This window comes from Lonchura striata, chromosome Z (genome assembly GCF_050655825.1).
Source record: "Lonchura striata isolate lonStrDom1 chromosome Z, ASM5065582v1, whole genome shotgun sequence".
In the NCBI taxonomy this organism is placed as follows: domain Eukaryota; kingdom Metazoa; phylum Chordata; class Aves; order Passeriformes; family Estrildidae; genus Lonchura; species Lonchura striata.
Window position 1 is genome coordinate 54728444 of NC_140740.1, and position 25245 is coordinate 54753688.

Genomic DNA, 25245 nt, shown 5'->3' on the forward strand with positions numbered 1-25245 from the left:
AACCTACTGTAAAATTAGACTCTTAACATTTTTTTTACAGGATGCCTTTTTGATCCTGAAATATCTATCAACCTTCCTAATTCAAGACTGTCATATTGTGAAAACAGCAAACATTTTGCTGTGTGATTAGCCATTAAACTTGTTTTAGTTTTCCAACATTCGTATACAAGTCATGATTTCCTCTCTCCTGCCTACCATGTCTGGGAGTATGCATTTGAACAGCACCAGACCTTTTGTTTGGGATTTCCATGATTTAGCATTTCAGCTGACACTGTTTTATAATGAAGTTACAAAGTTCTTTTCCTTCAATGCCTTCTTAGAAATATGGCAGCTCTTCATACATGGAGGTTACAAAACCACAAAACGATTTTTTTATCTCTTTTTTTCTTATTACATACAAATGCTTTCTAGTGCACACTGAAATGCAATAAATTATAGTTACATTGCATGGTAATAAAAAAAAATAACAACATTTCACTTTTGCAAGGTGATAGGTGAAAAAAGAAGTACTGCAGTGGCTAGTTTTATTTCTTGTCATTTTTAGGTACAATTCATGACTCTTGCTTCTTAGCAAATGGCCAGTTTTCATATACATATATATAGTTACATATATAGTTTTTTCATGTATGAGAATATGTTTCTGTGCTTAAAAATGAATTGCAACAGCTTTTATCACAAATAAGATCTTTACCAAAACCAGCCTGGAGGAGACTGAGAGGAGATTTCAGTCAACAACCTCCTCATGAGGGGAAGCAGAGGGGCAAGCCCTGATCTCTGTGGTGACCAGTGACAGGACCTGAAGGAATAGCCTGGAGTTGTGCCAGGGGGTGTTTACGTTGAATATCAGAAAAAGGTTCTTGCCCCAGAGAGTGTTTGAGCACTGGAGCAGGCTCCTGAGGGAAGTGGCCACAGAGCTGAGACAGAGCTCAAGAAGCCTCTGGACAATGCTCTCGGGTACACGGTTCCACTCTTCAGGGTGGTGCTTTGCAGGGCCAAGAGTTGGACTCAGTGATCCTTGTGGGCTCCTTCCAACTTGGAATATTATGCAATTCAGGCTATTTTCAGACAAAGAGTATCTCTTTTGCTGTAATCATCCCAGACCAGTACTGGGCCTTTTCTGATTACTTCAGTTGTGTTTTCTATTAACCTGACAAGATAAGAATACTTCTGGTCTCTCCCAGTTTATTGCCACAGGTAACTGGAGCTCCACAGACTAATGTTGGTACTAATACTGACATTCACATATATGCCTTTCCTAGAGAAACTCGGTGATTAAAAAATTAAGGTATATTTAAAACATTATAAATGGAAGTGCTGAACATATTTGATGCACAAACGCACCCTCCACAAGCAAGGCTGTGCTGAATATATCCTATTAAACCCCACCAGAATACCACATATTACATTCTCCTATGAAATTAATCTATAATGAACAAGCATTATAGCCTATAGCCTATTTTGACTTCTCTAAACATAGCTGTGATAAAAACTAAAAGACATTATAAACATCTAGAATTAAGAATGTCTCAGAACTATTTAAATGAAACTTCAGTCAAACCCACACAATGAATTAGTCAGTTCACTCATGAAGGCAGAGGATTGAAAAGGGTAACGATTTTCTTTGGTTTCTTCACCTAAGAGAATTCAGTACAGCCTACTTGATTTCAGGTGTCCTTTTCAACTACAGATGCTGAAAAAGGTATGGGTTTTGTTTTTATATTGGATATGGGACTCTCTCTTATCCTCATGTTAGCCTGGGCTCTGGATGACTAATCCTACAGCTGACACAAACAGATGTTTTTATTTGTTTAAACTATTAGGTCAAAGGGCTAATGAGCTAATGAAAATTCTTTTAAGAGCTATTAAATGAGGCATAATTAGATGGTTTTCAGTTCCTATTTGTATGACACAAAAGAATTAAAAAGAATTCTCAGTTTAGAAATCTTTCATTTCATTCCTAGTCTCCTTTAAGAGGCAGATTTAAAAAAACAGTGACATGATAAAAGCATACCTCAGTAACTGCATTACCAACTCCAGTCTAGTTTAGCAGTGGTGTTCTTCCATCAGCTGTTACAACTTGCATTGTGAGAGCACCTCCTACTTAAACAGTGTTTGACAGCATAACATGGAGCCATTTCAGCAAGCTTCTATTTTTTCCAGAATATATTTCTTTGCTCAGCTTCTGTAACTTCTGTTTTGTATATGTACTTTGCCATGTCATTTATTTAAAAAGAATTTCTAGTCACATAAATATGTCCCTCAGTCTTATATTATGGAATAATTGTGCAGGGATTATTCCAATCTCTGTTTCACCAATAAACTTGCACTATCTTTCAGATATACTTCCAGAGTAAAAACATCTTGCTGTGGAAGAAATCAGCTGATTTTGGAAGCTTCTATTTCATACATATGTATGTGAGTTTGCAATTATGTATGATGTACTAATAATTATACAGTAGTATTTATTTTCACTTATGAGTAAATAATTTACCTTGAAGAATCCAAATCAAGGTAATATGCTATGTTCCTAAACTGGCTACTTACTCAAGAAACAAAAACTTATCAAGTCAGTTCTACACAGTGTTTATTTTATTTTCTTTTTCTTTCTTTTTTTTTTTCTTTTTTTTTTGATAGTGGAAATCATGTATAAATCACAAACAGTACAAGTTCCCCATGTCAGCAGTTGACCACTTGATTGGGTCAGCTTCTGTTGATACTGTATTTTTAGTATAAAGTCAAGATAATATGGCAGTTAACTAATACTTTTGACTACTGTAAAGATACAAACTTTTGTAATATAAATTAATTGCCATTACAAAAAGGCAACTGTATTAAGTAATACGGTACAAAAATCTGCAACTTCTATAAATATAATGAAATGCAAGAAATTAAACGAAATAATACATCAGAGATTTTTGTATAGCGCATTTGAATAGGCAAGCTAAGATACACATGGAGCATTATACAGCAAGGAAGAACAGCAAAACCCACCAAGACTTAACTTTTAAGCCATACAAATGCTAAAGGTACAAGTACAGGACACAACATGAAGCAGTTAAAATTACCAGCTCAGAGTGGGCAGACAAAGAAGTCTTACTGATGAGTTGTAAAGCATTAGGCAGCAGACAGAAGGTTGTCAAAACCAGCTGTTGTTGGATACTGATTGATAATGTTTTCATTCTGACGGCTGAGACACCGCAGACAGCCACAGGTCTGAGAAGAAGCTCAGTGTGGGCACACACACATACACACACAAAGTAATTTAACAGATGGCTAAAGAACATTAAAGCACAATATATTTTTTTTAAAAGACAGTGTTCACTCCTTAATGAACTTGCATGGAAAGTAGAGACTAGTGCCCAAGTTTATTCCACCTAAATGACAAACACATGTGAAAAGATTAAAACAAACAAACAAAACCCAAAGCAGTTAAGATTGGTTATCTGAATAAAAACTGCATGGTGCTTACATATTCTATCATAGCCAGAGCATTCAACAACACTATAGACAAGGAAGTATGACATGAGCTGCTATGAACATTGTTATCCCCTCATAAAAAGGTGAAGTTATTTATAGACATTTAAAAGGTACACATCCATTAAGTCCATCTACAACACAAAACCACAGAAGTACTACATTCAAAGTAAAGTAAAGTGTTGGTCTTAGCCTTCAGCAGTTATGAGGTATTGTTTCAACCTGTGATGAGGAGTGATCACTATATTAGTAAGAAAAAGCATACTCAAAATAATTCTGAAAATTAAAATCACTGCTTCTGTGCAGTTGACATTTGCCTAAAGAAAAAACATTGAAGTATCAAAAAGTCCTAGTCTAAATGGCCACTGGCATACTCCAAAACCACATTATCATGGACTTCTTGGGCCTTTCCATGTTAGTTATGTAGCACTTTCAAACAGTGCATAGCTGGGAGATCACAACCCAAAGGTAACTTGGAGCCACTGATGTTTTTGTAGCAGACAAACTAACTGATGGCAGAAATAAGTACAGTTCCAAGAATGCAAGAAAGTAGGGCTTATTTTAATTTCCTGTACCTTTTGGTCCATAACCAAACAGAAGCAGGGTAAAATAGTAAAAACAAAAAAAAAGTTATTTCACATCTTCTAACTTATGGCCAATGAAAAACCAGTAAAAGCTCATTTTGCTTCCCAACTGCCTGTCTTCTCTGGAAAATAATGCTCCTACTCCTCCTCCCCGCTTATTTTTCATTGTCCCTAAATAATACAGAAATCTGGGGACTTTGGGGAAATCTGGGGACACTGTAGCCTTTAAGCTCATGTCAGCAACAAGAGAGTTTGGAAATGTAAATTAGATCCAGTTCCTCTTTAAATCCAGGGAAAGGAACCTCCTTAGCCCTCCCAAGAGAAACTGATGGGTGACTGGGTCCTGACTAAAGTGTGAAGAGAAAACTGAATCAAAGCAGGGCTCCTCTGTGCTTTAAAATGAACAATTCCAGTTCTTGGTTGTTTCTAAGAATATTAGCAGTGAGACGATTGACCTGACAGGAAAGAAAACATAAAACAAAGCAAGGACATGCCCTTCAGGCTTCCTGCCTATTCCATCTCAAAATTAAACAAGGAGTTTACCAGTTTTCCCAGCTTCCTTTTGATAATAGGAAGCAGTCACAACAGTGGGAGCAATGCAGGAAATTCATGGAAATTGAAAAGTAAACTAGAATACTTATTAGAAATATTATGTTTAACAAAAAGCAAAATTACAATTAATAGAGAAATGGCTTTTATGAGCCTTCAAAAGTAGATGTTTACTATTTTCTTATCCCCAAATAAACTAGTAAGAAACTACAATAAACTTCAAACAGAAGATAAATGCTCAGAGTGGAAAGATACATTGCTTTAAGCCCTGAAAACAAGGCATTGTGTGTTTCAAGACAGAAGCAGAGTTGATGAGGAACTAATGACACCACACTCGAGTTTGTGCTTGCAGACACTTATGCACAAGGGTAGCTGAATATACAAGGCACAGCATTCAAGGCGTGCACCAGTCCTGTGACTGATCTTCACATACCCTGTTGTCACTGTGAACCAGTGGCCTGGCATGTTTCTTCAATGGACAAAATCAGTTTATGAGTTTTTCGAAAATCAACAAAAGATAGCCAAAATACTGCAAATCTACAATGGGGAAAACACAGAAAGGAAAATGGACTGTGTTACGTGACCCAGATCGACGTCTTCTAAATGTATTACAAATGTTTCCAATGACTACTTTTTCATATTCTAAGTAACATTTAGTCCAGAGGAAGCTTGAAAGAACAAGATATAATCCCCTTGAAAAGAGAAGCTTATAGTACAAACACTGGAAGACCCTTAATTACGGGATAGATGCCTTGCAATGTTACAACAGTAGTAGTCTACAAATGACTGATAAAGGAAGTATTTAAAATCACTTATACTTTTAACTAGTAATAAAGCCTCCACAGATGAACTTAGAGATATTTGCTCTGCTTTGCTTATGGAAAATTACTTTCAATGAAAACTATTATTTTATTCAACTTCTGTATATTTCTAAAATCTTTCATATACTTCTAAAAATCTTTTTACTTAGATCACCTGTTTATGTCAATTGATTTCCCCAAGTACTGTTATCTGTACACATCTGTTTGTTAATTTACTTTCCAGCAAACTCACAGCAAAATATCATACTGCCTCTGGCAGGGTTGTGCAGTCACTTTAGAAAAGACTCAACTACCTTGTGGAGACCACTACCTCAACTGTGTTTTCACTTAGTAAAACCTCAGGAATAACCTTAGCATTAATATGAAACTGCTTGCCTTTCAGGTATCCTATTAAGGTTCTCAGTGGCTGTGCTTTTCCATAATATGAGGTCAATAAACTAGCTAAATTAGACGCATAAATTCTTCAGACATTACATATTTTTTAAAATTCAAGATAACACGTGGAATTCCTCCTTTATGGACTACGCTATTTTTGTGCGTGTAAATTTTTCTACCAAGGATGATCACGATGCAAGAAAGCAACATGCAGTGTGCAGGAATAGTGGTAAACAAAGAGGAACTTTCTACTTCAGTAGTGTAGACAACTTTACTGGAAATAGCTGTGTACCTGATTCACAGAACATTTATTTTAACCAAAGGACATTCTGCATTAACTCTGTATGAACAACATATCACAGCTCAGCCTTGATACTACACTGTAATTAAGCTGTGACAGAGTGAGCAGGTACAGCGATGCATGGGAACCTCTTCTTTCTCTTGGCTTTCACATTCTTGAAGGTTCGAAGTCTCTCTCTTCTAGCAAGTTTATTAGAAGGGAGAAGCTGTCTTTTACTGCCTCCATATCATCCAAGGAGCAGGGCTTAAGAATCCAGCGCTTTCCACGTGCAAGTGGTTCAAGTTCAAAATACTTTTTTATCTATTAAGAAAAGAAAGAGAGACCAATGTATTATATTACGACAACTCTGTCTCACATCTAAAACAACCAAACCAAACCAAACCAAACCAAACCATGTAAAAAATCAAGACATTCATTTTTAGAATCTTATCCACAGCTGCTCTTATTATACAGGTTATATGACATGACCTGGAAGTGTTTTCTTTAGGGGTGCTTGGAAGTTACCATTCTACCCATACATTTAACAGCATGGGAAGTCTGAGGAAGAATTGACTTGAGTCAAACAGCAAAGCACATGAAACATGTACTCAAAAACATATCCAAACCAGCAAAAGTAAATAAGAAATGGTGTTTGTATTTCAATGTTAAAAATGTATGTTTCATTATATTCTTACTAGTAAACAGTTAAGATATAGAATTTGTCACCATACTACTGTAACTTCACACATTAAACATAAAAAATGTTCAGATCCTAAAACTCCAGTCAAACATGAGCTATAGCACAGCATCTCTTTGTGACCAAGAAAATCCAATAAAAATTAAAATTCTTCCAAAATTACTTAGTTTTTCTAAAACTAAATGTAGAAGACTAACACACTAATATTAATAGGATAGTAGTAAGTTCTATACATGACACATGATGCAGTTTCTTGGAAACATGAATCATTAGTGACATTGCAACTACTGTCAAGACACAAATACAGACCCAGAAAGACTGAGAAAGGAAAGCATTTAATTTGGTAGTATACTTCAATCACTTTTCAAAATAGAAAGTACAATATCAAAACAAGTTTTTGATGTCTTTTAGAAGAGAACAGCAGCCTGCAGATTATATTGGCCCACTGTTTACTGTTTTTGTTAAAATTTTAGTCTTTGAAGGTATTCAACCCAAGAGTCTACTCATGTTTGACCTGTCTAATAGAATTTTAGTTTTTATATCCAAAATTACATCACTCAGTTCCTGCTACTGTCCATATATCAAGAGAAATACTTAGTCCTGAATTAGTTTGCACATTCTTATTCATTGCAATTATTGCAAAATACTCTTAATTTCTTTTAGTACAGACTGTGCCATAAACACGCAGCACAGTTACAGGAAAGGTTACTCACAACATGGTAAGTAGTAGAGGCCCTAAACAGGCAACTGGAGGCATACTGTGTAAGACTCCATGTGCAGAAGGAATGAAAAGAAGAAAGGAAGAAAAAAGGATTGGAAAGCCCCACACAAACTGCAGCATCTCTGTGTAGCTATTATAGTGTCTACTGATAAACCACAGTTTTGTTTATCTATTAATGTATTCTAATAGAAAAAAACAAGTTGAGTTGTAACAACTCATATAATTCAAAATTCAACCATGATCAGGCAGGCTCTCTTGTTCTTTTAGAAAGGTATTTCAACCAGAATGTTTAGTGACAAATATTAGGGAAAAAATGGTGGTTTTGAGACAAGAAATTCTGCTAACCCAGAAACAACATTGTGAAAAATTTTAAATCTCTTTTCTCCAAAGCATAATTGTACCAATTGTACCTTCATTTGAAAATGAAGTGTGGTACTTGATATTCACTTCCCTTCAAGCAAATTTAGAAAATATACCAGCTGAAATATATGGGGCTTCAACAAACCAGTATTTTAATAGCAACATACCAACTTTTTAGCATTGCTATCTCAGTGCCACATCAGTATCTGATATGTTAGTACACTTATATGTCATAAGACCCAAAATACTAATATCTACAAGGGATGTATTGCAACTTTTCCAGCAACATGAATTTACCCCCATCACTATACTGAGTTAATGGCACTGATCATAGTATTGGAAAAGCAGGGCAAGGAAGCTCTACTGCCTGTTCCAGCAGCAGCCTCCTTGACTGTCACACGAGGGGAGGAAGTAAAACTGCACAGAAAAATAACAAAGCAAGGTGTCAGCGCAGCTAGCGGATAGAGCTGCCCGCTGGTGTTAAGCTGACAAATATGGCTGAGTAATCTAAGATGTTTCAGACCCACCACCCAGAGGATGTCCACCACACCCCCTCTACTGGAAGACTATTGCCATCAGACCCTGGAGCTCACTGAAGTCAGTCTGCAATCTTCTTTACATAGCCTCTTGGGTTAAGACTCTGCCATATGAAGGAAGGTCATTACATTTGAAACCCAAGGACAGCACTTGGGTTTAAAAGTAGAAACACATGCTCAAGGAAATGATGGCAGTAGCTAGCACTGAGTCTTGTGCATTTGTGGGCACATACAATACAAGTTATCAAGGTAGCCTCTAGCCAAGAAAAATAAGCTGTATCTCAGTGACTGCAGATGCCAACAGATTTAGTGAAGCAAATTTTGCCAACAAATTATTTGGATAGCCAAAGTTGATCAAAATGTATTTTTTTCTGCTTCTATCTGTATAATCAAAATGTTCCTAAATTAGTGATGTGCTGTCATAATTTCTCACACTAAGGAACAGTTCAGAGTATCTGCAGTAATAGGTCTTAAACGAATGCTGAAATGAAAGTGTTTGTTAGGTGGCTGCTTTTAAAATGTGAGGGTTTGATACTGGCATGAAAGCACAACTGCTTATATTCATAAGAGTTGTTTCATTCATACCTTCTGCAGAAAAAAAAAAAAGATTCACTAGATGACTCATGTCTAATACTAATCTAGAAAAGTAACACTAATTGGCTTACAAATAATAACTAACTAAACCAGAAGTAGCACAGAAGTGATTTTTCACAACCCAAGGGACACTTGGTGGTGTGTTACTATACTTCCTCATGTAAACTTCATATCACAATGGAGTTTGCTAAACCTCAAGGTTTTGCAAGCGGGCTCTTTGGACTTTGAAACTTCCAGAAATAAGTTTGCAGACCCAAATATTTTCCAATTTATTGTAACTTCTGCCTTCTACTCGGAAGAAGTCATTCTGTTCTAAAAGCAAGTACTTTTTTCACACTTGGAAAAAGAACCATTTTTTACATGCAACAGATGAAACATGAAAAGATTGACACAATCAGATGCCCAATTCTTTTAAAACAGTTTAGTTTTCCCCTGGAATGCACTCAGCTCTCCATCCATATTTATTTTTGTAGTTCCTTTCTGCCCCACTGACCATCATCCACACTCATTCCCTGCAGATTTCCTAAGAAGATGTACACTGATCACCAAAGTGTCCAAAGAAAGCTGAAATTCACTGAATACTCACACACCTAGATAGTTCTTGCATAATCAGCAGTTACTATTTTACAGCTCCCTTCAATCACATTAGCACAAAGGGGTGAGCTCCTAAGAGAAGCTCTTCTCTTCCCCTCTGCACAAACAGTGAAAAACTTTCTGCCTGTTCATGGATGCTGAAGTGAAATATAAAGACTCAAACATGTTTCAAAAGTATTCTGCATTAGATGTACATTTACATACTGGCGTTATATTTTCAAGAGTTTATTTTGAGATTACTAAATTTTTAAAGATACAATCTTAGAAGAAAAGACAATCAATTAAATCTGATTTTAAGACTTCTTTACTAATTTTTACAGGTTAGCACTGGATGTCTTGACTCCACATGGGGGCCTTGTTTTATTGAGAACCTGACATTGTATTTACGCCACATTCTGAAGTCAATAAAATCTAACAGTACATGTTTGCAATTCCCACTCTTCCCACACTCCACCTTCTAAGTCCTATTCTACTGGCACAATATGCTAAACATATGGTTATCAAATGTTGCTTAACCTACGTGCTAGAAAAGTCAAGACACAATAAAAAGGATCAGTGCCCAGAACCTCAGCTGGTGTAAATTATCTTAGCAGTGTGGAACTGATGTTACTAAATTGATATACGTAAGCTGAGTAACCAGGTCCTGCTGAAAGCTTTTTTACATTCTATTACTGAACTTCATCATCTAGTCAGTTCACCATCCATGTGAACATAAGATCTACAGGAAAACTTAGATGTTCTAATATATGAGAAGAGTAATCTATATTATTCAACATGAAAAAAAGTTGAATAAAAGTGTTATTTTTAATTCAAAATCAAGATTATACTACCAAATTTCATCAACATAGAAAAGCTTCGAGCCCACTGTATAAACATCTGCTGTAAACAAATACAAAATTCAGATAGTCACTTACATTACCAGGCTGGTAAATGGAGAATTTATTGAATAAAATATTTTTTCATCATTGCTGTTTTATTGAAAAATTTCATTGGGACAAAAAAATTGTAACAAAACATGTGTATTATATCCAATCAAAGGCTGCCTGGTCTTGTCAGTGTCCCCACTAGACTAAATTCTTGAAAGACTTTCACAGGATTTACCAATTATTACTGGAAAAGGATAATATGAAGATATTAATTGAACTAAAATAATCTAATTTGCTGAATCCGTGTGTTAACCATAAGACATGGTTCATTCATCCATTCCAAATCTGCATGGACAAGAAACAAAGTGATAATGGGAGACTGGAGTAGCCCATAGTAACACTGTGAAAGTTTCACTGAGCTCTGATGCTGATAATATCTTTTCAGACATCATAAAAATCTGCTTTTTGGAGCAACCATTTAGAAGACACAGCAGAGAGGGAATTTTGCTTGCTGTTTCTACAAACATCAGAAAAGCTGTCTATAACAATTCTTGTGCAAATTCAATATATCTGGAGAAGAGAAAAAGCCAATAGTACTTTACTTTTACATAGGATTAAGTTTTAAAAAAGGAGATTACATAAAATTTGTAACTTAAAGAAAATTAACTGTGCAGCTAAAAAAGTAAAATGTTTGCAGGTGGCACAGAAAAAAAATACCATAATTAGAGGCTCAGAGTATATTTATACTGCTTCAGATCACTTTAAAATAAACAAAAAAAAGATTTCACCAATTGCAGTAAGGAAAAGGATGGCATTAGAGGTAAAAGAAGTCATGTCTAAAAAAAGAAAAGAGAAAACAAAAGACAGGAAATTCTGGCAGATTAAATAGAATCCACAAATGTTGACCTACTAACATTAGAGCAGAACTCATTACTTAAATCACCACTGATGCTAAAAAGTAAATTGAAATCCACTCTAGCTTATGTTGGTGTGCTCGACTGCAAACTGCACAGCCTCCCAAGCTGCTACATGAACTTTTCTGAGTTCTTTTCTGAGTACAGTGATTTATAGGATTGTGTGGAGTGGACTGATAACCACTTAATCTTAAATCAACTAGCTCAATCGACTGTTATACAGGAGTTTTCATGTCCATGCTTTTCCTGAAAAATCTGCTAGAAAGCTTCTTATCTGACAGTCCACTTGGCTAAAAGGACCTCCTGTCTGACCAGAGCAGCTGTAACATGCACAACTCTCAGCCAAAGTTTTGTAATATTTATTCATCCTACAGAGACACTTTACTTCTCCTAAAAAGATACTTCATGTATGCCTGCTCGTATGCTTCTTCTTAACAGTGATCTCATCCTTGTCTAGAGGGATCCTTGTAATGCACCTATGCATCATACGCACTCCTCCTAAAGCACCTGTACCTCATGTTTATTGATTCCATATGCAATATCTCTTACACAACAGGGAGGGGAATGAAAGTGCCTCAGCTGATGAGAAGGGATGGTGATATGTTGTGGTCTGGAGCAACCTATACACAGGGCTACTCCCAGGAATGCCAGCTGAGGTCCAACAACACTCTCAGCAACAGAAATGCTTTTATATTCTAGCTCTTTGAGGATATATATTTCACTGCTCACTGACTTCAATGTGCCAAGGAATCTGAAGTCTGTATGCACAATGTTAAAAATTTGCAGTGAGTCCATTAAGTACATATGATAATGAGATTTATGTAATTGAGCTGCCTTTTTTAACTTTAAAATATAACCTGCTGAAGTAAAATCAAAAGAAAAAACAAGTCTGTCTTCTTCAGCATTTCTGTGTCATAGCAGGGTAAGCAATTTCTCTAGACAAGATTACAAAACCATCATTTTTAGTACATCTCACAAGTAGTGCCGATTGCATTACAAATTGGTATTTCTAGTTTGTACAGATTTACAATGGGTTTTGTTTTGGGTTTGGTTTTTGGTGGGTTTTTTTGGTTTGTTTATATTTTTTTGTTGTTTTGCTTTTTTTTTTTTTTTTTTAATAAGATTTTGCCTTTTATAAAAGACTACCTGAAACACATCCAAACCCAACTTTGTAAGAGAGTTGGATGATATTTTTGGCTTCTAAGTCTTTACAAAGGGGAATAGAGACACTTAAAGTAATGTACACAGTGCTTTGTGCACGTTTCCATTCTTGCTATCTCCAGTGGCCACAAGTCACAACACTTTTCAGATTACAAGTGATAGTTGAAAGAAATGTATTTTAAAGAAGATAACGAACTATTCAGAATGAAGAAATAGGATGCCTGACAAATCCATAGAGCCACACTATTCCAGAGAGCACAGAGTATTGGCAAATGCAAGCAGGAGACAAGAAAAGGGGGAGTGAGCTAAAGAGCTAAGAGCTGGAAGGTTTTTAAAACAGAGAAGTTGGGGTGTTTTTGTAGAGACAGACAGAGTCATGTTACAATGAGTCTGGAAAAATAAGATGGATGAGAGTGAGGACAGAAAATTGCAGAGGTTTCAGAAGTACCACTGAGATTTGTATGTGGATGGAAGCAAGGCTTTGAGAAGCCACTAGGATCCATCAACTCTTTGCACACACTCTTTGTGTTACCTCACAACGGTGTACTACAGTGCATTAGATTTTTTTTTGTTAGATTCTGTTGTTTTGTATGAAAGAAATAGCAAATTGTGTAGCAGCCAAAAACATACACCTATACTTTGCCTTCCATGTCTTATTCACCCAGGATAGTCCTTTCATATAAGCATGTGCTTTTCTTACAACTGGAAGAAATAGAAATAACACGAGAAGAGGAACAGCATATCTATATAGGTAAAACCAGACTTCCAGATGAAGATTCATATAACCATATAACCAGAAAAACAAGATAAGGGCTCACAATTATCCAAGCCTAGAGTGAGTGAAAGAGCATCTTGAGTGATAAGGGAAACAAGAACACATAAGAGGATATTGTACAAAAATGCATGTAATGAAAGCATAGTAAAATATTTTTCTTTAACACCACTTTAATTCTTTATTTTACTTCAAAGAATTACTCAGAAGTGAAAATCAAACATCACTTTAAGTTCCTGCTCCTTTTACTTTCTCTCTTACCCACTGTGTTCTATTAAGCAGTGTAGGTTGCCACAGATAGCTGTCTGACAGTTGCGTACTTACACATGAAGTGTTAGAATATAAAATCCTAAAGAGAAATGCTGAAAACTAGCCCTGGTTAAAGATAGCTATTTGGAGGACATATAAAATTCACTTATCTTTTTTCCTGCACATAGTGCATGGACACAAAAATTGCCAATTTACTGTATAGAAAGGCAATTTTGTATTTTAGTGTATTCTTAGCACATCCTAGTATATTCTTAAGCTGTACTGAAAATGACTGATTGAATATAAGATCAATTTAAACTTAGGATAACTCATTTAAGTTACTATTGTTTCCCTAATCTGTTAACAAAAAGTATAGAATGGAGCATATCCAAAGATAATTTTACAGGAAATCTACTGAAAGATTTTACTATACCACGAACCATCTCCTCTCCACGATGTCTGACTCAGGCTTATTTATATTATAACTTCAGTTAAATAGCTTAAGGAATTCAAATAACTAGTAGAGACTCAACACTCGAGACCTTTAGGAAACATCTTTCAGAGATTCAGAGTTTTTGTAGCATCCTTTTTTCTTAAATAGACTGCAGGTACTCATGGTTTACTTCAGAATATAAAACTACTGACAGAGTATACTGATTTCAGCAGCAAAACATGTTAGTTTTATCTACAGATTTATCAACAGATTCAAATTGTGGTTTGAACTAGTAACAACATTGAGACACAAGTACACAAGGGCTGAGATTTTTCCCTCCCCATCCCAATAAAGTTTACCTGTGACGTTGAATGTCAAAATAACCTTTAGAGTAGTGAGAAATCCAAAGATCAATCCTTATTATGACATCCTTTCTGTAAATAGCATGTTTTCTGTTCCAATAGCAGATAAGCAGTATTTTCTGGAGAAGTGCCTATGTGATGATTCATCTGCATTTGCCTGAACATGCATATGAATCTAGCACTTGAACAAATAACATCTGTATACTATGCCCACATCTGCAAAGCACCAAAACAATGTATGGACATGTACCCTTGTATCAGCAGCAAAAAGCAGGCTTTCTAAGGGCTTTGTGGTTGGCTCCACACATCCACACTGCTGACACTGTTCCAAGTTAACAGTCAGATTGAGTACAAAAGAAAAGTCACTCAGCAGCAGCTGTGGTTTTGTGAGGGGTGTGCTCCCACAAGCAGACAGAGACAGTAGTTGTGCCTACTTCCCTTGCTCCTTACCAGGTACAGAGAGCACAGCATGTTAGTATAGGATGCTTCCAACCTCCCTTCAGGTCTTCTGCCAATGGGAGAACTATTTGTTATACAAAGTCTGCATAGAGGCAGTGGAAGCCCTGAACTAATTACAATTAACCATTCCTTGTTCAAAAGCAGAAACTGTGTAATAAATCAATTTGAAAAAGTTAACATAAAATACTTGCTAAGTAAAAATTGTTCCCAGAGACCATGCCACTGCCAGGTTCAGTTCCTGGCTGTGAGAATGCCACAGGCTCTGTGGCCCTCCCAGCTGCTCCAGCATGAGGAACTTCTGTGGGATCTCTTTCTGAGGATTTCTTTCTGCCCTGTGATTAGAGGATGCAAGTTTGTACTTTGTGTTTTCTAGATCCATGCTTCTAAGAAAATGAATGCCTCCAAACTCACACCAAGCCACCACTTAAAACTACTATTCCAGGCAGCTCCAGACTCATCTATTTCTTGACACTTTTTAACTGTCCACCTAGAATTACAGCAGAACTCCTCCAGGTTTTCTAACCGGGCCTTTCTTGAGTAAGGCTCCCTCACTGCTTTCAGATTTCTTCAAAATGCACAAGGATACCAAGAGAAAAATTACACAGCTTAATTCAGACATAGTCCTGTACACAGGAGAACATCCATGTCAAAAAAAAATCTGCCACTAACCCAAAAAGGATAAGAAATGCATAAACAATCACAGATATGGGGAAAAAAGTGAGCACTTTACAGCAAGACAGAATGTTTTAAGTCAAGTTCATGGGAAGTAGTATTAACAAACTAATTTGCATTGAGATTTGCAGCAGTGGTGCTGGAAAAGACATGGATGACCAGAGGATTTGGAGGAGATGGGTGAAAGCAATGAGACGCTGAAGAAGAGTATTGTTCTTTTGACTCTTGAACTTAAAGGTGAAGATTCTCTCTGCTTTTTAAGTGCCACAGTTATTCCTTCCATTAGCATAGGTTGCAGCAGGGAATTCTACCTTTCTGAAAAGTCTTTTTAGTAAAAATATTTGATGGGAAGGGAATGAGTAATGAATATTTTTCTCTTACTGCATTGAGAGATCCCTTCCCTACATTATACTGATACACACTTCAAGGAAAGAGATTAAATTATCAGGAGTTGCACATACAAGAAAGAAGAAAGATACATGGGTACTTCAGGAAGGATATCAACCTTTACATAAAAAAATCCAAACCATCCCCAAAGTACCATAAAATGGCTTGGGGTTGGAAGGACCCTCAAAGATCATCCTATTTCAACCCCACTATCATGGGCTAAGACACCTTCCACTAGACCAGGCTTCTCAAAGTCCCATCCCACAAACACTTCTGGGGATGGGGCATCCACAGTTTCTCAGGGAAGCCTCTTTAAATGTTTACCTTCCCCATTGCAAAGCATTTCTTCTCAATACTTAATCTAAACCTGTTCTCTTTCACTTGAAAGCCATTCCCTTTTGTCCTATCAATGCATGACCTTATAAAATATCCCTCTCACATCTCCAAAGAATGGCCAAACTCTGACTGAGAGCATTTGTAAAATTCATGGTCTTCTTAAAGGAGAGCTACTGAAAATAATATTGAAGCAGTGTAAAACAGGTTTTGTAATAAAGCTATTGCTACTTTAAGTGAATTAAGGCTTTCCTTTGTACACACCAACTGTGGAATACCTTTAAAGTCATTGAAAAACCAGATTATTTCTGAAGAAAAGCATCTGGAGGCAGGTTTTATGTTTTAGTAATGCCCCAATTATCATGACTGTACCAATGAAAAACAAAAGCAGATATTTGTCAAGTGATTCCAACAGAAAGAGGAACCTGGCTTTTGCAAGCTGACAGACAGCTCCTTCCCTCCTTTGGATGTGCCTTGCTATTTTACCAACAGGCCCTAGCATTACACCTGGGGTAAGCACTGATAAATACTGCACTGAATAAATAAGCACTGAAAATGAAATCAAATATAGCAAATGAATAGCTGATACAAACTTTTTATGAGGATGAGAAGATTAATATAATTTGACTAAAATATCTTAATGTAACAGATTTTTCTAAGCATTCTCTGCTTACCTTAGAGAGCAACCTATCTATTAAAAATTGGGGTCTAATAGAAGTAAAATCACCTCTTTAAATTCTGAGGTTCTGGTGCTCAAAATAAGTCAGAAATCTGCACATTTGCAACTCCTAATTGAGTTTACATTACATTAGAAATTACATGCTAAGTTTGCTGACCACTAGTGGCAAATGAAAAGGTTATAACCACTAGCTTTTACAGAACATATTCAAAGTGGTACCATTTTACCACTTCTTGATAAAAATTATTATATGTCTATAGCTAAAAAGACCTTAACTAAATACTCCTTACCAAAACAGGAATGGTTCTGTATATTGAAGCTAACAAGTTTAAATTTCAAGCTCACATGTGACAAACAACCAATTATCCTGTCTGAAACACAGGCTTGTAAAACTCTCAGTTACTTGTAAAACGGTCTGCTACACACGAGTAAGATGTTGTTTAAATGAGTTGTTTGACTTGATGCATTCACCATGAAATTGATTCTTTTAAAGCATTATTTTTAAACTTGATACAAGTTAACTGCATAAACTGAAAATGGGAAAAATCTGGCATTATAAAGAGTAAGTTGCAGCATGAGTTTAACATTTTATGAGGTCGAGGGTTACTTGAATGAGAAACCCATCAAAAACAAATAGCCATTTGTGAGGCAGTAATTGAAAGGTTTAATATGATTAAACTATTCTGTTATTTCTATGCCAAGATGTATAGTATATTATTACTGTTATATCACCACTGCCTGTGCAACTCCAAAGTATTACAAAGGCAATAAAATAACAAATAGAACATCTTCCAACCATTAACACCAAAACTAAATCTGAGTTGTGATTTTTCTATAGTCTGAAAGTAGCACTATATAATAGCTTTTTTCTTGGCACTTCCAGTTAGATTTAGTATTACTATCCTGTTATGCGTATTATTCAGGGGATGGCATAAGGGGATAGCAACAGGTTACAGAATATTCTTCAATCTCCAGCTCAAAGACAGTTTTCAGATTTACATGGTCCAGATTTCAAAGAAAAGAAACCATTGCAAGGAGGTAATGAATTTAAGTGTATATATAAATTAAAAAAAAAACCCACAAAAAGTATGTTCTTAAATAACATTTTAGATTTGAATTTTTAGCACAGTCCTATATAAACAGACAGATCATGCCAGTTTTACTGAAAAGACTAGAAATTGCAAACTAATATTTTATGTTTGCTTCTGTAACTGAAAAATGGTTCAATTGTTTTATAGTGAATCAGTGTATTAATGGTATGCTGCTAATAATTCAGATGCTTCAGTGACTTATAACAAAAAAGGTGTACTTGGTAAAGAGCTAGAATTTGAAATATTAATAATGTAATGTTTCCAACTGTCATCTGACTAAAGAAATCACCTCCTTATAAGATGAAGCACTAACAACAATTTTTTAAAAGATTAACATTACAAAGTGTTTTATATATTGCTCCAGAAGAGTGGGAAAAGATGCAATGCTTCCTACTGCAATACTGTTTTGGAGATGGATCAAATTCTTTAGACTTCAAATAAATAAGTATTTGCACATTGTACAGCAATTTACTCAACATGCAGTTAAGAGTGCCACCAGCCACACTGTTTTATAAGACCAGTTGCAGACAGATTAATAGAAATGACAGTGTCATCATCATGTCAGTCAGATCACAGGCAGTGCAGCAGGAATTGGAGAGGGTAAGTAGAGATCAGCCATATAAAATGGCTTTAGATGACTTACAAGCAATAAAACATCCTGCTTCTAAAGACGTCTAATCCATGACAGCAAAAATTACTTCATATTTTAAAAATTCCAGTCCAGCTGGTAGTGTATCAGCTTGATGTTTGCCAGCTAGAAAGCACAAATCCGCAAAATCTCCTTAAACATTTGAAGAAGAGTATACTGAAAAGTGAACAATGCTTAGAAAAATCAAGACTGAACAGTGACATCTTTGTTTCCTTGACAAGAGTTTAAATATATTAACAGTATTTATCGGTAAAAAGAAGGTATAAATTAAATCACCTGGGTTTAGATTAAAGACAAGCATGGACAAAGTACAACTGGATCCTATTAAAAAAATCCACTGTCCAGTGGTCTGATTAGATCTTCAGCTGTTCTTGTGGGAGGGAAGACAGAAATTATCACTGAGAGAGAATTCTCATTGAATTCTCAATAAGAGAGCTCATTTCATACAAAACATATGCAAGACCAAAATGGTTCTAGTAGGATTTGACTAATCCATTTTTAATTAGAAGTTGACATATCTGACTCTTTTTTTTTTTTTAATTTTACCAGAACTGTTAGACAAAACACAAAGGTCTTTCCCTTTTAGCCTTGTCTATTTTCATGAATACAGTATATGGAGGCAAAAAGCCAATGAAACTACATTTGAAGTTACACTTTTAGTTATATGCAGATATATATATATAAACCAACCCTTATTTCTGTGAGTACTCTGTCACTTACTTTGCCCAATTAATTTTCTAACCTAAAGGGCAAACACGAACAGTTGAATTATTTTCTTTTCAGTATCCAGAGTATATGACTGATCAGCTAAGTTGTTTGGTTTAATTTCTTCATTAGATGACATTTTAAAGCATATCATTAACAAGACAGATAATCCAATAAACAACAACACTCATGTTTGTGCACAAATACCCTGAATAATGTGCAACTTCTCATTCTCCATTTTCTTTTCACTACAAACATTCAGAAATATTAAATTTATCAGCTTGGATACAAGCTGATTGTATTGTGTTTAAAAAAATACTGGACATGGAACTTGGTGCTATAGTCTAGTTGAGGTGTTAGGGCATAGGTTGGACTTGATGATCTTAGAGGTCTCTTCCACCCTCATTATTCTGTGATTCTGTGAGATAAAAACATAAAGTGGCATTATCATTAAAATGGCTGCCCAAAAATGCACAGCTAAAGCAAAAGGAGAAATACAATGTCTTGTTAATCTTGTCCTATCCAATATGTTATGTCTTGTTAAGCTCTTCCAATATCTTGATGGGCTATAAAGAAGTAAAATCACTTGGTAAAAACATTTTATTAATACAGAAGTCCATCTACCTATAACCAGTACCAATATGCAAAACACCCAGCACAACAGAAATATATTTTATGTGAAAAACCCCGAACATTTATGGTCTTACACTTTGATATTAGCACATACTTAGCACTTACACTTTACAAGCCACTGTGACACCACAATGATGTAGACCACACTCTGATACAGACAAATCTGGAACATTTTGAACCTAGTTTGTGCTTAAAGCTGATAACATTAAGAAGAAGGAAACAGCACAGAGAAAAATTAGCAGACACATCCAAAAGACAGACAAAAATAATCCCTTTGCCTACAATTGCTAGCATTAATATATTTTACAGCCATGATCTAGGCCACCTTCCTGCAGAAGGAAGCTAGTAAAAAGAAGTGGGGGTCAAAACTAGAGTGATATGGTACACTGAATGACCAGACAGAGGTCTACATATTTCCCTTATGGCTGCTGGCACTAGTTTTGGCCTAGAAGCCTCTAATGAACAAAGAGAGCTCTGATCCCTTCTGGAGCCATTAATATGTGATTAAGATCCAACAATACAGCACTCTGATCCACTGAGTTACAGAAAGATTGGATGTTTCCTGAAGAAGTCATTTTGGGTGAAAAGGAAAGAGAAGAAAAGCAGAAAATTTTCCTGATCAGGTCAAACTTACAGAGACAGCACTCTTCACACATTTGACATTCATTGTATTCTCTTGAGATTTTTGAAGCTTTGGAAAGATGACAGATGACTGAGGTAAGGAAAAGAGGAGTGAACTGTGGCATTAGTGTCTCAAACTCAGAGAATAAATTTAACTTTTTGAAGATGGAATAAGATTCATTTTCAAGAGAAGGAAATTGAGTTAGGTAATGCAAGACATATTGCAACAAAGGAGGACATACAACCACTACAGTAAACTGGATGGCACCTTTCATAGATATATTTGAAAAGCTTGCAGCACCACAGTCAAAAATACATGCTTCCTCGTGCTGATGTAGCTGAAAACAGCAGGAGATATATGGGTAAGTCTATAAAAAAATCTCAGAGAATGAACACCTGGTTTCTTTAAAGTAATCTTTCTATCTTGACACCAATATACTTCACATAACCCAAGAGAATTAAGGGCCTGTTTGAAGTTAGAAGAGCATGTTCTTGACATACCATTTGGAGGACTATTTAGTTTTTTTTTTTCAACAGACCTAAGTATTAAGCACAGGTGATGGATTCAGATCCACAGGAATGAACGGAGGCTGGAATGTCTAGACAACCAGGAAAGCATAACACAGGTGTGACAACTCTGCTTGACTATCACATTCCAACATTTTCAGTATAAACTAAATAACTTCCATCATCTGTTGATATAAAAGCAGAAGAGGAAAAACATATTTGGCTTTGTCTACTACAAATGTCTACTCCTAATAATTTATTTTGGAACCTAACTCTCCTGTTCATATTTGGGTTGGATGCTTCTAAGTCCACCTGGGAATGGCTCAGCTCTCTGGTTATCCAGGACAACAGTTCTTAGTTCAGAAAACACTTCAACTTATTTGCCACTGGTATAGTCAGACTGCTCATACTTGAATGTTTTTCATGTAGCTGTCCTACTGGACTGCAGATAATTTTTTGCTCAAAAAGAAAATTTCATAGTTTAAATTTAAACTCTAACTTCTTGAGTCCTCTATTAATTATGTGTTCTATGATTCCTCATGCATAAAACAAGCAAAACATATTCTCTTTCCCCAAATGATTTTTAAAAACCAACAATGTAAAGCTGCACTGACAGCCAGCTACCAAAACCAGGAAACCTAAGGTGAAAGCAAAGGGAATCAACAAGGCAGTAACCCTAAAAGTAAAATCTATTGTCTCTGTTTGTAATAAAAGGAGATTTGCCACGAGTCTTTTACCATGAAAGATAATATCACCCTCTATAGACTACTCAGTTTTATAGTGCTATAATGCCAGATGAATATTAAATAAATCTTGAACTATTATGCGCAGTACACATAGAAAGCAATTAAAGGTTAATATGCTCCTTAAAATGGTATGGCTATAAAAACATATGTGAAAATAGCATTTTCCATCTCTAACAGATTGAGGTGCAGTTTACCTATTTTGGAGTTCAAGTTATGGAAAAGTTTTACTTTTCCTGATGCCAGAGGATTTTAGCTTTTATATTTTTAACATATTTGTACTCCTGTAATTCTTTAGTGTCTAAACTCCATATTCAGTGTTAACTACTGTCTTCACATTTTGGTCAGACAAAACAATTCCTCTCTAGGCCTGGGGATCAAGGACACCTCACTGTCCCAGGCCCCAAGAAATGCAAACAAAAGTGAGCTGGGGGGGCTGGTGGGGAGCAAACTTGGGGTAAATTACTTCATTACTTGAAATTGTAATTGGAGATTAACCCCCAATATGCAAATGGATCAAACTTACAAAAGTGTGAAAATTTGTGACCCATCATCCATTTTTGGGTGTAGCCCCTGGGTGGGCTTTGTCTGCCCTAAATGTAACTGAAGGCCCTTCAATAAGTAATTCTGCTTTTTATTCTCTTAATTTTGTCTGGCCTCTATTTTTAGGTAAGCCTGAAAAGGCATGATTTCTATCGCACACCTACAGTATAGCATGTTCAGCAGACAGCTGATCAGCAAAATCTTCAGTAATTAATGTTTGATTACTCCTGTCATCATTTCTTCTGCTTCACAGAAAATAATCTCTAATTAATAATTTAATTTTAATCAACTAATTAAAAATGCATTAGAGACCATTTGCTATTACAAGTCCATGAAAAGGAGACATTTTAACAAATCCTTTAGACAAGTATAGATACAATTTTTGGAACTATAGAACTATAGACAAAAAAAACAGTCTCTTTTGAAAAACTGACAGTGGACTGATCTATGAATTAGCAGAGGGGCAGGAGTTTGGACAACAGCACTCTCCCATGACATTTACAGAGCTGCAGTTCATCAATATCACTGCTAAGAGCAGAGCTTGGTCTGACAAACCAAAACAACCTATTGACCCTACTTATAATTAACAACAAAGGCATAAATTTTAATGGCAAGTAAGTAGTTAAGCCAGTTGCTAATTATAGCCAACCTGCAACTGGATGCAGCAACACACCTGGGTATTCAAAACTTCCTATAGCCACATACTGGTGGCTGAGATGTTTGACAGCCTAAGTGTGACTGCTCTTGTTCCCCTTTAGGAGTTTTCCACTTTTCAAAGCACTGTATGCACTGCAAAAGTACCTGATGTATAATTTTGTGACAATTTTCATTATTTTCCATATATTCTCTGTCTTGGAAAGTCGTTTTTTTTCTAGTGACTGAGGAATTTATTTTTTGACATTAGCTTTCAAACAAAGAAAAAAGCACTAACCTAACAAATTACAATAATTAAAAATTGCATACAGAGTGCTGTTAAAGAAGCTAAGTTATGCCCAGCTTCTTGAAGAGGCTTTCCCAGAAAGCCCTCTAACTTCCTTTCTCATTTAAGTTCAAAGTAAAAGACACAGCAAACTTTTAACTGAACTTGTCTAAAATATATGTGGCAAAGTAGAGCTTTCACTTGGAGAGCTGCCAGCCCACCTTTGGCTCCCGGTGACAACCAAATATCCAGCTGCAGCTAGGCTGAAGGGTGAGAATTTGGCATATCAACAGCAGTCAAATAGGAAAAAGTTTACTCCCAGACTCCACAGCTAAATGATCATCATTTTAGCTTTGACTAGCCACCTGGAATAAGGGAGGTAAGTTTTCTCAGCATTCACCAGCCATGAGCAAAGTCTGCTTCATTTCCTATTCAAATTTAACTGCAGCAGCAGAGAGGTCCATCTTAGTCAGGACAAAGGTGAATACTGCAGGACTGAAGCCCTGTACAAATGCTGGAGTCACAAAGGGTAGCTACAGCTCCAGTTGTAGGCTTACATTAAAATCAAGCATGCCCAACAGAAATGAAAGAAAGCTAAGAGGTCTACACAGTTGTGCAGTTGCGGATTTTTTTTTTTTTTTGGTGGTTGTTGTTTTTTGTTTGATTTTTTTTGTGGTTTTTTTTGTTTTGTTTTGTTTTGGGGGGGTTGTTTCTTTTGGGACTTTTTGTTGGGCATTTTTAAGTGCAGGTGGTTGTTTATTTGGGAGATTTTTTTTTCTTTTTATTTGGTGGGGTATTTTGGTTGGTTGGTTGGTTGAGGTTTTTTTTTTTCATTTTCTTGTTTCCATAATTCAGCTCAAAAGAGAACCCAGGAAGGCAGGAATAGATGAAAAAATGGTGAAGGAAATATATAGCAAAAGAAAGATATACTCCATTAGAAACAGAAAAACATACTGAACTCAAATCAGAAAGTTCAGATCATTATTAGTTTCAGATTAATTTTGCTTACAAGAGGTCAGTATGAGCCATTATTGAATAAAAACTCCATCTTCATTACAGCTACTCATTTCTCTCCAGTGTTTCCCATTAATTTCAGCTTAAATCTTTCATTCCATAAAGTCCATATTTTGGGTCATAAACCTGGGTTTAAAAAAATTTAGTTTTTAAATAGTACTGAGATACTAAAGGAATATCAAACTACTTCCTATCCGTCAGACCAACCTGAACCTAGAAAAGTTTCAATGTGAGGGGTGTTTTCATAATTCATGCTTACTAATTAATTCAAGTACCAACTGCAAACCACTTCATTATCCACTCTAGTTCAACAATACCACTGCCAAATGCAAATCATCACCATGATATACCTTGAAAGCATGTCTAATAAAACAATATGATGACATTTACCATCCTCATACCCAGTTACAGTAGCTAATATTCAGGATGAATAATCTATATATAATTCTAAAGGAACACCTAGAGTGCTATAGATAATCATATATATCATATATAGAGAGGAGGTTAAAGATTTGAACCATGTCTTCAATAAATTAAAATTCAGATCTTGGAACATTTTTTAACATAAACATAACTGTTGAGCACTGTGAGTTCAGCAAATTTGGTTTTTCTATTTTATATAATTTGGTTTCTCTACTTCTATATCACTTTGTCTCATTCTAAGGGGGCCCACATCTAAATGATGCTCACTACTTTGGGCATCACTTAAGGAGCCATAAACAAGCTTTAGAATTAACATAAATTACAAAAGGGATACCAGCTCTCTTTCTCAAAAGTACTATTGAATTTTTGAAGACGTTTGTGCAAGAATACTATCTCATGCCCAAGATATTAATGAAGGAAATATCATCTATCCCCATGAGCTAAATAAGTATTGTTTTCCCAGTTTTGCAGATCAAAAGTGGAAAGGAAAGATTACAATCCTGAAATGGCAAGTTACATCACCAA

General features: G+C 35.8%; 1 protein-coding gene across 8 annotated transcripts in view; it reads right to left on the minus strand.

Annotated features, from left to right (window-relative positions):
• Positions 1 to 478: 478 nt before the first annotated feature.
• The window catches only part of ARL15 (ARF like GTPase 15), a 224384-nt gene continuing 199617 nt past the window's right edge, over positions 479 to 25245 (minus strand). For 7 of the 8 annotated variants that reach the window (XM_085567934.1, XM_021553871.3, XM_085567930.1 and 4 more), the window contains one exon: positions 479 to 6404. In XM_085567934.1, coding sequence (XP_085424060.1) covers positions 6252 to 6404 — 153 coding nt within the window. In that variant the 3' untranslated portion in view covers positions 479 to 6251. The remainder of the gene's footprint in view (positions 6405 to 25245) is intronic. The other variant, XM_021553872.3, reaches the window with a different exon arrangement.